The following is a 15,277-nucleotide window of genomic DNA, read 5'->3' on the forward strand; positions in this document are numbered from 1 at the left end:
ATACTACGAGATGGCTTGATATTACGCTTGGGCGTAGGGGGCCCCTCCCGGAGTCTGTATGCCCCCAGTGAACGCGGGTACCCAGTATGATATATGATATAGCCCGAAGGGCTGGGGTTGTTCCATGTTATTGCCCGAGGGGCTGATTCTATTGATATTGTGCCCGAGGGGTTGATTTTATGTGTTTATCTTTTCTCGCTGCTTTTCACCGAGATAGAGGTGAGTAATGATTATAAATGTTGTCCTAAGGGTATGAAACCCCGGATTTCACATCGTTGTGCTATATTGAGGTGACACACACGTTAGATGTCGAGCGTGGGTCGTACATTGTTGGGGATTGTGACTTAGTCTGTCCCGAATGACTGTTTTACTGCGTATTTGATTGAAAACTGTTTGCTATCATCATGTTTTGGGCTGAATGTCATATTTGGGCCTCGTGCTAACTATTTTGGACCCTTAGGGGATTTTTACTACTATTTCTCACTGTTTTGACTTTATACTTGTACTCAGTCATGTTATATTCTGCTATTTTTATAACTCAACCATGTTTACACTGTTTTGACATCTTAAATGTTATTTTGAGATGAGCATCACATTTTACTGTGCCCAAGTGGCTTTTAGAGATTTCTGACTGAGTAGGGTCGAGGGCATGTATTGTGAGGTTATTATGGGATCGGGCTGCGCGCCGTAGCGACATTGAGTTGATTCATGATTATGAGGCCGATGGCCCGAGTTGTACGCCACAAGGTGGCTTGATATGAGGCCGAAAGCCTATTGATTATACTACGAGATGGCTTGATATTACGCTTGGGCGTAGGGGGCCCCTCCCGGAGTCTGTATGCCCCCAGTGAACGCGGGTACCCAGTATGATATATGATATAGCCCGAAGGGCTGGGGTTGTTCCATGTTATTGCCCGAGGGGCTGATTCTATTGATATTGTGCCCGAGGGGTTGATTTTATGTGTTTATCTTTTCTCGCTGCTTTTCACCGAGATAGAGGTGAGTAATGATTATAAATGTTGTCCTAAGGGTATGAAACCTCGGATTTCACATCATTGTGCTATATTGAGGTGACACACACGTTAGATGTCGAGCGTGGGTCGTACATTGTTGGGGATTGTGACTTAGTCTGTCCCGAATGACTGTTTTACTGCGTATTTGATTGAAAACTGTTTGCTATCATCATGTTTTGGGCTGAATGCCATATTTGGGCCTCGTTCTAACTATTTTGGACCCTTAGGAGATTTTTACTACTATTCCTCACTGTTTTGACTTTATACTTGTACTCAGTCATGTTATATTATGCTATTTTAATAGCTCAACCATGTTTACACTGTTTTGACATCTTAAATGTTATTTTGAGATGAGCATCACATTTTACTGTGCCCAAGTGACTTTTAGAGATTTCTGACTGAGTAGGGTCGAGGGCCTGCATTGTGAGGTTATTATGGGATCGGGCTACGCGCCGTAACTGCATTGAGTTTATTTATGATTATGAGGCCGAAGGCCTGAGTTGTACGCCACAAGGTGGCTTGATATGAGGCCGAAAGCCTATTGATTATACTACGAGATGGCTTGATATTACGCTTGGGCGTAAGGGGCCCTTCCCGGAGTCTGTACACCCCCAGTGAGCGTGGGTACCCAGTATGATATATGATATAGCCCGAAGGGCTGGTGTTGTTCCATGTTATTGCCCGAGGGGCTGATTCTATTGATATTGTGCCCGAGGGGTTGATTTTATGTGTTTATCTTTTCTCGTTGCTTTTCACTTAGTTGTTTAACTGTTAAAAAGGTGTTTTGAAGAAGCTTATACCGAATTAAGGTGTTTTTTTTAGATTTTACTATTTTATTGCATTGTATTAGTTTTACACTGCCTCTTTATAGCTTTTTGCTGCATTTTACGTGTGTATTCACATTCACATGTAGATGCGGTTACTTGTTTAAAAAAAGAAAAACCTAAAATATTTAGTTGATAAAAGTAGGGTATTGAATATTGTAGGAGATTTTCCCCCAAACAGAAGTCTAATTGGATGCTTTTAACGTTTTAATTCTTTAAAAAATAAAATAAATATAGTTTGTATGAGATTTTTTTCCCAAATAATATTTTAGTTCCTATTTTTATGGAGGTAGGTCCTAAAGTGCCAAATGTCTTATTTTCATGATGCCACTTGCCAAAGAAAGGGGCTTCTGCCTCTCCTTTTATTAATAGATAGATGTATAATTATAAAATAATATACAATTAATTTAACTAAATTCATCATCTTTGCATAGTCAGAAGATATTGAATTCAATTATTATGTCAATGTGATAATATTTACTTTCATCATTTACACAAATATTGCATTTTATGTTAACGTTAATGTATATAATTTTAATTAAATGACGCTACACACACGTCATATACTAAAATTAGCATATTTAAAACTACAGATAATACGAATTTCTACATCCTTCTTGAAACAAAACAGAACGAGTGAAAAAAATTACTCCACCCACTACTACTAGAAACTAGAAATGGAGTGGGTAGTTTCGGTAATTGAGGGTTCTTCTCAACCTGCTCCCCCGCCTAGGGTTTTATTAGATGGTCAATATATAAACTAAATGATCACACAATTCTTCTTCTTCAGCTGTCTGCATCTCCTTCTTCAGGCCGTCAAAGTAAAACCCTAGGATTGGAACCCAATTTGGTGAGTCCCAAAATCTCTCTTTTCCTCTACACTATTATTCATTTGTCAATATGCTTAACTCTTGTGATATTGTTATTTTAATTGGAAACGACAGGGTTTTTTGTGGTGTGAGAAAATGGCAACAGTACAAGGGCAATTAGTGTGGGAAATCGTGAAGAAGAACAACTCCTTTTTAGTGAAGGAGTTTGGTAATGGTAGCGCTGGTGTTGTGTTTAGCAAAGAGCCTAACAATCTTTACAATCTTCACTCTTACAAGCACTCTGGTTAGTGCTTCACTACTTTCAATTTCTCAAATTCATTTACTTACTCAAATATTGAACTTTGATGTGATGTTTATTTTCTATTAGACTAATTTTGAACCATTAAAAATTTAGTTATTAAAGCACATAAAAGATAGGGCACTAGGGCGATACATATTAGCTGAGAATATGTTTTAGCACTTTTACGGCATGTCTTATGTTTTCTAGGAGAGGTTTAACCTTTCAGAAATTTATGAATTTCTAATCCCTTTTATTGTTATTTGCATAATAGTGACATGAACAACAACAACAACGACCCAGTAAAGTCCCACTAAGTGGGGTCTGGGGAGGGTAGTGTGTATGCAGACCTTACCCCTACCCCGATAGGGCAGAGAGGCTGTTTTCGATAGACCCTCGGTTCAGGAAGATGAAAATAAAACAAGAAAAAACAATTTATCAGTAACGTCAACATAACCATAGAAATAATGACAACATCCTAAAAACCATAAAATAGATAGACATGCAATAACCATAACCCACAACTAAGGTCTAGAGCTATGGAAAACAGTAAGGTTAGCGTGAACTCTACATTAACCACAAGCCTGTCTAGGACCAACCTACTCAAACTCGCTTCACCCCCGGAATGGAGGAGGAGAAGCTCGACTACCAACCTATCCTACAACCCTAATGCTCGACCTCCAAACCTTCCTATCAAGGGCCATGTCCTCGGAATTCTGCAATCGTGCAATCGTGTCAGGTCCTCCTGCCTGATCACATCTCCCCAATACTTCTTAGGCCGCCCTCTCCCTCTTCTCGAACCCACTAAAGCCAGCAGCTCACACCTCCTCACCGGAGCATCCAGGCTTCTCCTCCGCACGTGCCCGAACCATCTGAGCCTCGCTTCCCGCATCTTGTCTTCCACAGAGGCCACACCCACCTTCTCCCGAATATCGTCATTCCTAATCTTATCTATCCTAGTGTGCCCGCACATCCACCTCAACATCCTCATCTCAGCTACCTATCATGTCAATAATAGTGACATGAGATGATTCAAAATGGAGTATTGTGGTTAGTGAAGATTCATATGGCCGATCCCAACTTTTGGGACTGAGGTGTAGTTGTTGTTGTGGTAAATTTTCCCATCACAACTAATTTAATGCACGAGTCAATTTATTGTATTAATGTCGTGTTCAGCCAAATGCCCTGGATATTTGGTATGAGAATGAAATGGATACTGAAATAGCAGAATGTATAAGGAGCATTATAGCCGACCCCAACTACTTTGCGGTTGAGCTTTAGTTGATTGATAGATTGCCTTTGAACCAACATATAGCAACTAAAGCTGTTACTTGGATTGTGTGATAATATATTATTTTTGACATTTTAGAAATTTTGGTTTGCCATGCCTCAAGTTACCATATAGTTGAGCTGTTGTTGTATTGATTTTGTAGGCCTAGCAAACAAGAAAACTGTGACTATCCAGGCTGGAGGCAAAGATCAATCTGTGTTGCTTGCTACAACGAAGACCAAGAAACAGAACAAGCCTTCAAGCTTGCTAAATAAATCTACAATGAAGAAAGAATTCCGCCGCATGGCCAAGGCCGTTTCTAACCAGGTAGAGATTTTATTGACCTTTTCTGAAGACTGGGCAGGATCAAATTTACTGCATTATAGTTACTTTATAACTGGGAAATGTATATTATGCAATAACCTAAACTGGGTTCTTTATGCTTAGGTTCTCTCCATAATGTAACCTAAAGTGGGTTCTTAGTTTGCTGATTATATTGTGAAGAGATTGTACTCAATCAACAGTAAAGTTTACTTCCCAGAGAGCTAGATAAAATTGCTCATAAAGATGATATGTTGGTTATTATGTATTGTTTGCTTTCTTCCTCACTGGTTATAGTGTTCTTGATGTTTGTTCACATAATGAAATTCCTCAATAAACACAAAAGCATTAAGATCTCTAACCTTTATATTACAAGCTCAATTTTAGTTTGCTTTCTAGGATGGTCAATTTCTATCAAAGTGTTCATTTTAAGCATTTTTATAATTTAAAGACTGGTCCTAATTAGGGATGGATATTTGGGGTGAGAACTATCACTTCTATATAGTATAAGCAAAATGCTATTGATTACTGAAATTCAGGTCAACCAATCCAAACCAAATAGTCCTCAAGAATCCTTATGTGGAATATTATCTGGTACTTGACTTTTAGAAATCGTAATGAACCCTATCCAAACCATTTTGACTGAATTGTTGATGTTTCTGTTGTATCTGCCTCAGTTCTTCAAAAAGTTCCTCACTGTTTTATCTCTTAGCACTCTCTCCTCATTATGTTATTTTGTGTGCTGCTTATTGTATCACCTGAGCTAATTAGCCCTTTGCTCTAGTAACTGTTCAATAATCAGTGCCTTTATCAAAAGATCTTCAACACTAATGATGTTAGGTTATTTGGATAAAGTGTTACATGGCTCAATTCATGATTGGTCTTGTATACAGGTTGCAGACAACTATTACAGGCCAGATCTGAAGAAGGCAGCCCTTGCAAGGTTGAGTGCTGTGAACAGGAGTCTCAAGGTCGCCAAGTCTGGTGTCAAGAAGAGGAACAGACAGGCCTAGAATATGAAATGTTACATTGCACGAGTTTGTGATGCCATGTTCTCTCATTAAGTACCAAAGTTTTGCTTTTCGATTTTATGTTTTAATCTTTCTTTTCAAAAAGCTGTCGGGAAGCCTTGCTTTTGGATTAAATAGACTTTATGATCATTTAGAAAGATCCATTCAATTTGTGGAAGCTGTGGTATATTGGACGTTTATGAATGGTACGTTCCTTAGTTCTGCCTTATATTGTTGCATTTCTTTCGTAACGCGTGCTTAATTGGATTAGCTGCTGAGTTGGTATGGTTAGAGTGTGGTCTGGAATTAAGTATATCTCAGATTGTAAATATGAAAATTCAATAGCAATTAAAAATGAAAGTCTCTGGTACATGGGGAGTAACACAAACCTTAAATGTGACATTAAGGGTCCTATAGCAGTATTAGGTAAAAGGGAGTTTTATAAACTAAACTAATTACCCTTGCATACCCATTAATTACGATTAAAAGGGACCTAGTTGTTAAGATTAAAAAAATTAAAAAATGACTTATTTAGTACTATATACTGTTATATTATATTGTGTACTATAACAGTATAATGTTACTATAACCATAACTTTAGCTTTGCACAATAGCACCTAGATGATTCAACAAATAGCAGTCGAAGTATGCTATTATGGTATATTGTATAGTATGCAATTATAGTATATTGTATACTATAACAGTATACTGTTGCAGTATAGCTATATACTCCAATAACATATTGTATATCGTAGCGGTATACTTTTAGGTAATTGTGTTTTTCTTCGATTATTACAGTACACTGTTATGGAATATTGTATACTATAATAGTATACTGTTGCCATATAGCTATATACTTCTACAATATATTGTATACATTAGCGGTATACTGTTGGGCAGCTTCTTTTTCAATTTTCAGCTGAAAATTTCGATCTCAATCACTTCAAATCAGCTCCAATTGCGATCAAATTTCAGTATGAACTTCCAGAATGTACTATGAATAATATTTAATAGCACCGAAATCACAATTAAATTTCGAAAAATGACTCGAACTAGAACAAATAGCGACGAGAAAATATAAAATTTGTATGGAGGGAGAGCGCATTTTTTGGCGATGAAAGGTATTCAATTAGCGAAGATTTCATTTAGCAAGAGAAAATTAAACTACATGCGCATAGTGATTTAACTGAATCGCAATCTGTAAATATTGAGCAAACATCATTTGTTGTATACACAAAAGCATCACATAACTAAACAAAAAATGCTACTCCTTGCACCCATTAATTTGTCAATATTTTACTTTGCGAATATTATAAAAATATTGTTATCAAATAAACAATTTTACTTATATAAAAATAAAAGCAAGAACAAAGAGAGAAAATCGATGAAAAGGGAAATAAAATATTTCTTACCTTGGATTGAAGGAAGGAAGATCACATGTGGCTTAGGTATAAGTTCATTGCCTCTCAAGCCTTTAAAGACTTTCTTAATGGATGGACGGGTAATAATTTTATAAGGAATAGGTATGTATAGTAATTATTATCCAAGTGGGTATAATCGGGTAATTAGTTTATAGTAAGGTTTATTTTCTTACTAGGTATGTATAGTAAGGAATAGGTACTGTCTCGACCCGGATTTCTCATCCTCGGGAGTCGTGATAGCGTCTACTAGTGAAAGTTAGGCAAGCCAAGTATTCCGATTTAACTACCCTTTTCAAGTCTTTAAGTCCTTATAATTTCAAAACTACATATCAAAATAACGGAAATAATAATATCAATAACAAAGCGGAAGACGAAATCTGATAATATAACTTAATACAAACTGCGGAAGTCTAAATACAACTCTACCCAGAATTTGGTGTCACAATTTCACAGACTGTCTAAGAATACTACAAATAAAGTCTGAATAGAAATACACGAATCTGTCTCTGAATAAGTCAAAACAGAAAAGAAATGATAGAAGGAGACAGGCCCGCAGACACCTGCAGGACTACCTCGGGTCACCTGTTGGACTGAAAGCAGCAACCTCACTGTGGTCCAAACACTCCGGTACCAGTATCTGCACACAATGCAGAGTGTAGTATCAGCACAACCGACCCCATGTGCTGGTAAGTGCCTAGCCTAACCTCCGCGAAGTAGTGATGAGGTTAGGACCAGACTACCAAATAAACCTGTACAGATAAATTGTATACAGCGAAAAATAAAAGCAGATATTCACAGTTAAAGATGGGGAGAGGAAAGCATGCTACGGAGAGTATCAAATAACAACAAAATACCAAAGAGGAATATAAAGAAACCAGAATTTAATTGCCAACAATAATGAGGAAAACAAACACAGTATTCACTTCCATTTCTTTCATGTTGCAGGCATGCAACCCGATCCCATTTCATATATTTTGTTGTAGGCGTGCAACCCGATCCCATTTCATATATCTCGTTGCAGGCGTGCAACCCGCTCCCATTTTATATATCTCGTTACAGGCGTGCAACCCGCTCCCATTTCATATATCTCGTTGCAGGCGTGCAACCCGCTCCCATTTCATATATCTTGTTGCAGGCGTACAACCCGATTCCATTTCAAATATTTCCGTGGTGGCATGCCACCCGCTCCATTTCATATATCTTGTTGCAGGTGTGCAACCCGCTCCCTTTTACAAATCAACATCAATCACAAAAGAATCCCGACAAGGGAACAAGAATATAACAACAACATCCCGACAAGGGAGACAATATCATAAACAATAACATCCCGGCAAGAGAGACAATATCATAAATAATAACATCCCGGCAAGGGAGACAATATCATAAACAATAACATCCCGACAAGGGAGACAATAATGATAATCGACATATTAAGCAAGAATAAATCTCAACGAAGTCACAACAATTACAACACTAGACCCACGGGCATGATTGACACCGACGTATAAATACTCGTCACCATACCTATACATCATATTCCACAATTAACACATAGCAATTAAGACACAACTCCTAATCCCTCAAGCTAAGGTTGGACCAAACACTTACCTCAAACTTTCACGGCCAACTCAAGCCTCAAACACCGCTTTTCCTTAAGAATTCACCTCCAAATTACTTGTATGTAGCCCAAATTAATTTAATAACATCAACAAATGCTAAAGAATTCATATCCAATGCTTAATTGTAAGTTTTCTATCCTTTTCCCCAAAAAGTCAAAAATCAATCCCGAGCCCGCTTGGTCGAAACTCGAGGTTCGGACCAAAAACCGATCACCCATTCACCCACGAGCCCAAATATGCAATTAGTTTCGAAATCCGACCCAAAATAAGGTCTAAATTTCAATTATTCAAAAAGCCCTAACTCTACCCAAATTCCTAATTTCTACCATAAAAACCCTAGTCTTTTGGATGAAAATTGATGAAATGCAATAGAAAATCGAAAGAAAAAGGTTTAGAATCATATACCAATGCTTTGGGGAAGAACTTGTTCTTTGAAAATCGCCTAAATGCTCTCTAGTTTTGAAAATATGGAGTTATGGACTCAATCCCGATTTGCTAATGTTTTTAATTCACTGGACAGGCCTTCTTCGCGTTCGCGAAGGGTCAGGCCCAGTTGCCTTCACGTTCACATTTAGTGGCTCGCGTTCGCGGAGCTTTAGATGCTCAAGCCATCGCGTTCGCGGGCCCGTGGCCGCGTTCGCGTAGAACAAAAATCCCTATCCCACTGTCCCGGCCAAAAGGCATTCGCGTTCGCGATGGCAGGTTCGCGTTCGCGAAGGGTAGCACCCCAAGGCTTCGCGTTCGCGTCCTGTTTCTCGCTTTCGCGTAGAAGGAATTGTCCTTCAGCCTGACTTACCCTTCGTGTTCGCGAGAGTCCTTCCGCGAACGCGAAGAACAAAACTCCAGAATACCAGAAACTGAAAACCTGCAACTTTTCTAAGTGTAAAAACCTTCCGAAACTCACCCGATCCCTCGGGGCTCCAAACCAAACATGAATACTAACTCAAAAATATCATATGGACTTACTCGTGCGATTAAATCGCCAAATTAACAACTTTAACAACGAATTTAGCATCAAAATCAAAGAAAAATCTCAAGACTACTTAAGTTTCAAATTTCACAACTGAGGGTCCGATTCACGTCATTTCAAGTTTGTTTCTTACTAAATTTTACAGGCTCAATCTAAACACCATATAAGACTTGTACTGGGCTCCGGAACCAAGATACGGCCTGATACCATCAATTTCAAATACATTCAAATTTTCAAAAACTCTTGAAATTTCAGTTAAATAATTTTCTTCAAGAATTCATTTCTCGGGATTGGGACCTCGTAATTCAATTCCTGGCATACAACCAAGTCCCATATTTTTCTACGGACCCTCCGGGACCGTCAAATCACGGGTCCGGGTCCATTTACCCAAAATGTTGACCGAAGTCAACTTAGATTAAATTTTAAAGGCCAAATTAACATTTTCATCAAATTTCCACATAAAAGCATTCGGATATACGCCCAGACCGCGCACATAAATCGAAGTGAGGAAAAAGGAGGTTCTAAGGCATGGAACACAGAATTTACTTGCAATCAAGTGATGACCTTTTGGGTCATCACATCCTCCATCTCTAAAACAACCGTTCGTCCTCAAACGGATATAAGAAAGAAGTACCTGAGTCGGGGAAAAGATGGGGATAACGGCTCCGCATATCGAACTCGGACTCCCAGGTCGATGCCTTAGCAGGCTGACCTCTCCACTAAACACGAATAGAAGGGAAACTTTTCGATCTCAACTGACGAACCTGCCGGTCTAGAATAGCTACCGGCTCCTCCTCATAGGACAAGTCCTTGCCCAACTGGATAGTGCTGAAGTCCAACACGTGGGATGGATCGCCGTGATACTTCCGAAGCATGGACACATGAAACATTGGATGCACGGCAGATAAGCTCGGCGGCAACGCAAGTCTGTAAGCCACCTCTCCCACTAGATCAAGAATCTCAAACGGGCAAATGAACCTAGGGCTAAGCTTTACCCTCTTCCCAAATCTCATCACGCCCTTCATAGGCAACACCCGAAGCAACACTCGCTCACCGACCATGAATGCCACATCACGAACCTTACGGTCGGCGTAACTCTTTTGCCTAGACTGAGCTGTACAAAGCCTATCCTGAATGATCCTGACCTTGTCCAAGGCATCCTGTACTAGATCCTTACCCAACAACCGAGCCTCTCCCGGCTCAAACCATCCAACCGACACCGCCTACCATATAAAGCCTCATAAGGAGCCATCTGGATGCTCGATTGGTAGCTGTTGTTGTAGGCAAACTCAGCTAAAGGCAAAAACTGATCCCACGAGCCTCCAAAGTCGATGACACAAGCTCGAAGCATATCCTCCAAAATTTGAATAGTGCACTCGGACTGCCCGTCTGTCTGAGGATGAAATGATGTGCTTAGCTCGACCCGTGTGCCCAACTCATGCTGAACTACCCTCCAGAAATGTGAGCTAAACTGCGTACCTCGATCAGAAATGATAGACACAGGCACACCATGAAGATGAAAAATATCCTGGATATAGATCTCAACTAACCTCTTAGAAGAATAGGAGACTGCCACAAGAATGAAATGACTAACTTGGTCAGCCTATCAACAATAACCCACACTGCATCGAACTTTCTTTGAGTCCGTGGGAGTCCAACAAAAAAGTCCATAGTGATACGCTCCCACTTCCATTCGGGAAGCTCAATCCTCCGAAACAAACCACCAGGTCTCTGATGCTCGTACTTTACCTGCTGACAGTTCAAACACCGAGCCACATACGCAACAATATCCTTCTTCATCCTCCTCCACCAATAATGCTACCGCAAATCCTGATACATCTTAGCAACGCCCGGATGAATAGAGCACCGGGAACTATATGCCTCATCTAAAATCAACTCTCGGAGCACATCCACATTAGGCACACAAACTCGACCATGCAACCTCAAAACCCCATCATCTCCCAATGTAACCTGCTTGGCACCACGTGCTGCACCGTGCAAGGACACACAAATGAGGATCATCATACTACCGATCTCGGATACGCTCCAATAAAGAAGAACGAGTGACTGTGCAAGCTAATACACAGTTGGGCTCAGAAACATCCAAACTCACAAACTGATTGGCCAAAGCCTGGACATCCAAAGCAAGCGGTTTCTCACTGACCGGAATATACACAAGACTGCCCATGCTGACTGACTTCCTACTCAAAGCATCGACCACCATATTGGCCTTTCCTGGATGATATAAGATGGTGATATCATAGTCTTTCAATAGCTCCAACCACCTTCTCTACCTCAAATTTAGCTCCTTCTGCTTAAACAAATACTGAAGACTCTTGTGATCCGCAAACACCTCACATGCCACGCCATACAGATAATGCCTCCAAATCTTCAACGCATGAACAATGGCTGCTAACTCCAAATCATGAATCGGATAGTTCTTCTCATGAATCTTCAACTGACGCGAAGCATAAGCAATGACCTTGCCATCCTGCATCAACACCGCACCAAGTCCGATATGAGATGCATCACAAGAAACTGCATATGGCCCTGAACCTGTGAGCAAAACCAACACTGACGATGTAGTCAAAGCTGTCTTGAGCTTCTGAAAGATCGCCTTACACTCATCCGACCACCTGAACTGGGCACCCTTCTGGGTCAACCTGGTCATCAGGGATGTAATAGATGAAAACCCCTCCACAAACCGACGGTAGTAGCCTGCCAAATGCAAGAAACTCTAGATCTCTGTAGCTGATGCGGGTCTAGGCCAGTTCTTGGCTACCTCTATCTTCTTCGGATCTACCTGAATACCCTCTGATGATACAACATGACCCAAGAATGCAACCAAACTCACCCAGAACTCACACTTTGAAAACTTAGCATACAACTGACTATCTCTCAAAGTTTGAAGAACCACTCTCAAATGTTGCTCATGCTCTTGGCTGCGGGAATAAATCAAAATATCATCAATGAAGACTATCACAAACAAATTCAAGTAAAGCTTGAACACTCGATTTATCAAATCCATAAAAGCTGTTGGGGCATTTGTCAACCCAAATGACATCACCAAGAACTCATAATGCCCGTACAGAGTGCGGAAAGCTGTCTTAGGGACATCAGATGCCCTAATCCTCAACTGATGGTAGCCAGATCTCAAGTCAATCTTCGAAAATACCTTGGCACCCTGAAGCTGATCAAACAAATCATCAATCCTTGGCAATGGATATTTATTCTTGATTGTAACCTTGTTCAACTACCGGTAATCTATACACATCCTCATCGATCCGTCCTTCTTCTTAACAAACAACACCGGCGTACCCCAAGGCGAGACACTAGGTCTAATAAAGCCCTTATCAAGCAAGTCTTGCAACTGCTCCTTCAATTCTTTCAACTCAGACAGGGCCATACGATATGGTGGAATAGAAATGGGCTGAGTGCCCGGAGCCAAATCAATGCTGAAGTCAATATCCCTGTCCGGTGGCATACCCGTAGGTATGAAGGAAATACCTCAGGAAACTCATGAACAATAGGCACAGAATCCATAGAAGGGACCTCAACACTAAAATCATGAACATATGCCAAATAGGCCAAACACCCCTTCTCGACCATACGCCGAGCCTTCATATATGAAATAAGACTACGGGTAGAATGACTAGGATTCCCTCTCTACTCTAAACGAGGTAAACCCGGCAAGGCTAAGGTCACAGTCTTGGCATGACAGTCCAAGATAGCGTGGTAAGGTGATAACTAGTCCATCCCCAATATGACATCAAAATCAACCATGTCCAAAAGTAATAAGTCTACTCGGGTCTCAAGACCCCCAATCACAACTATACAAGAACGATGAACATGATCTACCATAATAGAATCACCCACCGGTGTAGACACATATACAAGAACGCTCAATGAATCACTAGGCATGATCAAATACAATGCAAAATAAGATGACACATAGGAGTATATATACCCTAGATCAAATAGCACTGAAGCATCCCTACTACAAACCAGAACAGTACCTATGATGACTGTATTAGAAGCCTCAGCCTCAGGCCTGGCTGGAAGAGCATAACATCGGGGATGGGCCCCACCACTCTGAACCACATCTTTAGGACGACCTCCTGCTGGCTGGCCTCTACCTCTAGCGACCTGAGCTCCACCTCTAATACCTCTACCTCCACCTCTACCTCTAGCTGGCTGAGCGGGCAGTAGAACATTCGATGCCTGAACCATGGCACGAGAAACAAGCCCTCGACTGCTGGGGCTGACGACCTTGAAAGCTCTGAAGCGGAGGTGCACTGATAGGAGCTAGCGATGCACTATAGGACTGCTGATCAGAATACTGCATGTGAGAACCACGGTTACCTGGGGAACCGTGAGAAGCCTGAAGTGCTGAATGAAACGGCCTGGGAGGATGGCCCCTACCAAAAGAATCCCTAACTCCAGACGAGGCACCACTGAACCTACCAGAATGACGAGGTCTCTTGTCTGACCCCTGACCACCCCCTATGATAGAACTATCTTAACTCTCCTGGACACATTGGCCACCTCCTCAAAAGAAATCTCACTCCCCGTCTCCTTATCCATCTGCAATCGGATAGGCTGAATGAGCCCCTCAATGAACCTCCCCACTCTCTCTCAGTGGGAAGTATAAGAAGAGCATGACGGGCCAAGTCGATAAATTTGGTCTCGTACTGAGTAACAGGAACCCTTCTGGAGATGCTCAAACTGCCTCCGATAGTTCTCCCTCTGAGTGATAGGAAGAAACTTATCCAAAAATAGCTGAGAAAATTGATCCCAAGTCAAAGTTGGTGATCCAACTGGTCTAGCCAAACAATAATCTCTCCACCAAGTCTTGGCAGATCCAAATAAGCGAAAAGTAGAAAAGTTGACCCTATTGGTCTTTACTATCCCCATGTTCCTGAGAACCTCATGACAACTGTCTAAATAATCCTGGGGATACTTAGAAGATGCACCGTTGAAAGTGGTAGTGAAGAGCTTGGTGAACATGTCCAATCTCCACAAGGCATCGGCATACATATCTACTCCATCACCGGTCTAAGCTACCACACCCGGTTGAACTGCTCCCACTGGCTAAGTTGCTGGAGTCTGAAACTGGGGAGCCATCTGCTCCGGAGTGCGGGTAGCAGGAGTCTAGGCTCCTCCTTCATCCTGAGAGATGGCTGGTAATACAGGAAGTAAGCCTGCCTGGGTGACCTTCTCCATAAGGCCCACTAGACAGACCAGAGCATTCTGGAGTACTGGGGTAACAATGAACCCCTCTGGGACCTGAGCTGGGCCCACCGGAACTGCCTGGGCCGGAACCTCATCATCAAACTCAACCTGAGGTTCCGCCGCTTGTGCTACTGCTCTAGGCTGAGCTCTTCCCCTACCTCACCCTCTGCCCCTAGTGGAAGCTGTTGTTGGGGTCTCGGGCTGCTGATCAATGGATGAGGAAGCGCGTGTTCTCACCATCTACGAAAGAACAGAGTAGAAATTCAATTAGCATTGAGAAACCAAACCGCACGACAGGAAAGAATAGATGTGAAGTTGTTCCTAACTCTGTAGCCTATGAGGGATAAATACAGATGTCTCTGTACCGATCCCTTAGACTCTACTAAGCTTGTCCGTGAATTGTGAGATCTAAGTAACCTAGAGCTCTGATACCAACATGTCACGACCCGGATTTTCCACCCTTGGGAGTCATAATGGCACCTACTAGTGA

The 15,277-nt window shown here is 41.3% G+C and overlaps 1 protein-coding gene across 1 annotated transcript; it reads left to right on the top strand.

Annotated features, from left to right (window-relative positions):
• The first annotated feature begins 2,643 nt into the window (after window positions 1–2,643).
• On the top strand, window positions 2,644–5,657 carry LOC104242253 (large ribosomal subunit protein eL28z-like). The gene is made up of 4 exons (XM_009797283.2): window positions 2,644–2,687; window positions 2,782–2,950; window positions 4,378–4,541; window positions 5,429–5,657. Exons 2-4 carry the CDS (start codon window positions 2,803–2,805, stop codon window positions 5,546–5,548), a joined length of 432 nt encoding a protein of 143 aa, XP_009795585.1. The 5' UTR covers window positions 2,644–2,687; window positions 2,782–2,802; the 3' UTR covers window positions 5,549–5,657.
• The last annotated feature ends 9,620 nt before the right edge of the window (window positions 5,658–15,277 follow it).

The sequence above is a fragment of the Nicotiana sylvestris genome, chromosome 10, assembly GCF_000393655.2.
Source record: "Nicotiana sylvestris chromosome 10, ASM39365v2, whole genome shotgun sequence".
Lineage (NCBI taxonomy): Eukaryota > Viridiplantae > Streptophyta > Magnoliopsida > Solanales > Solanaceae > Nicotiana > Nicotiana sylvestris.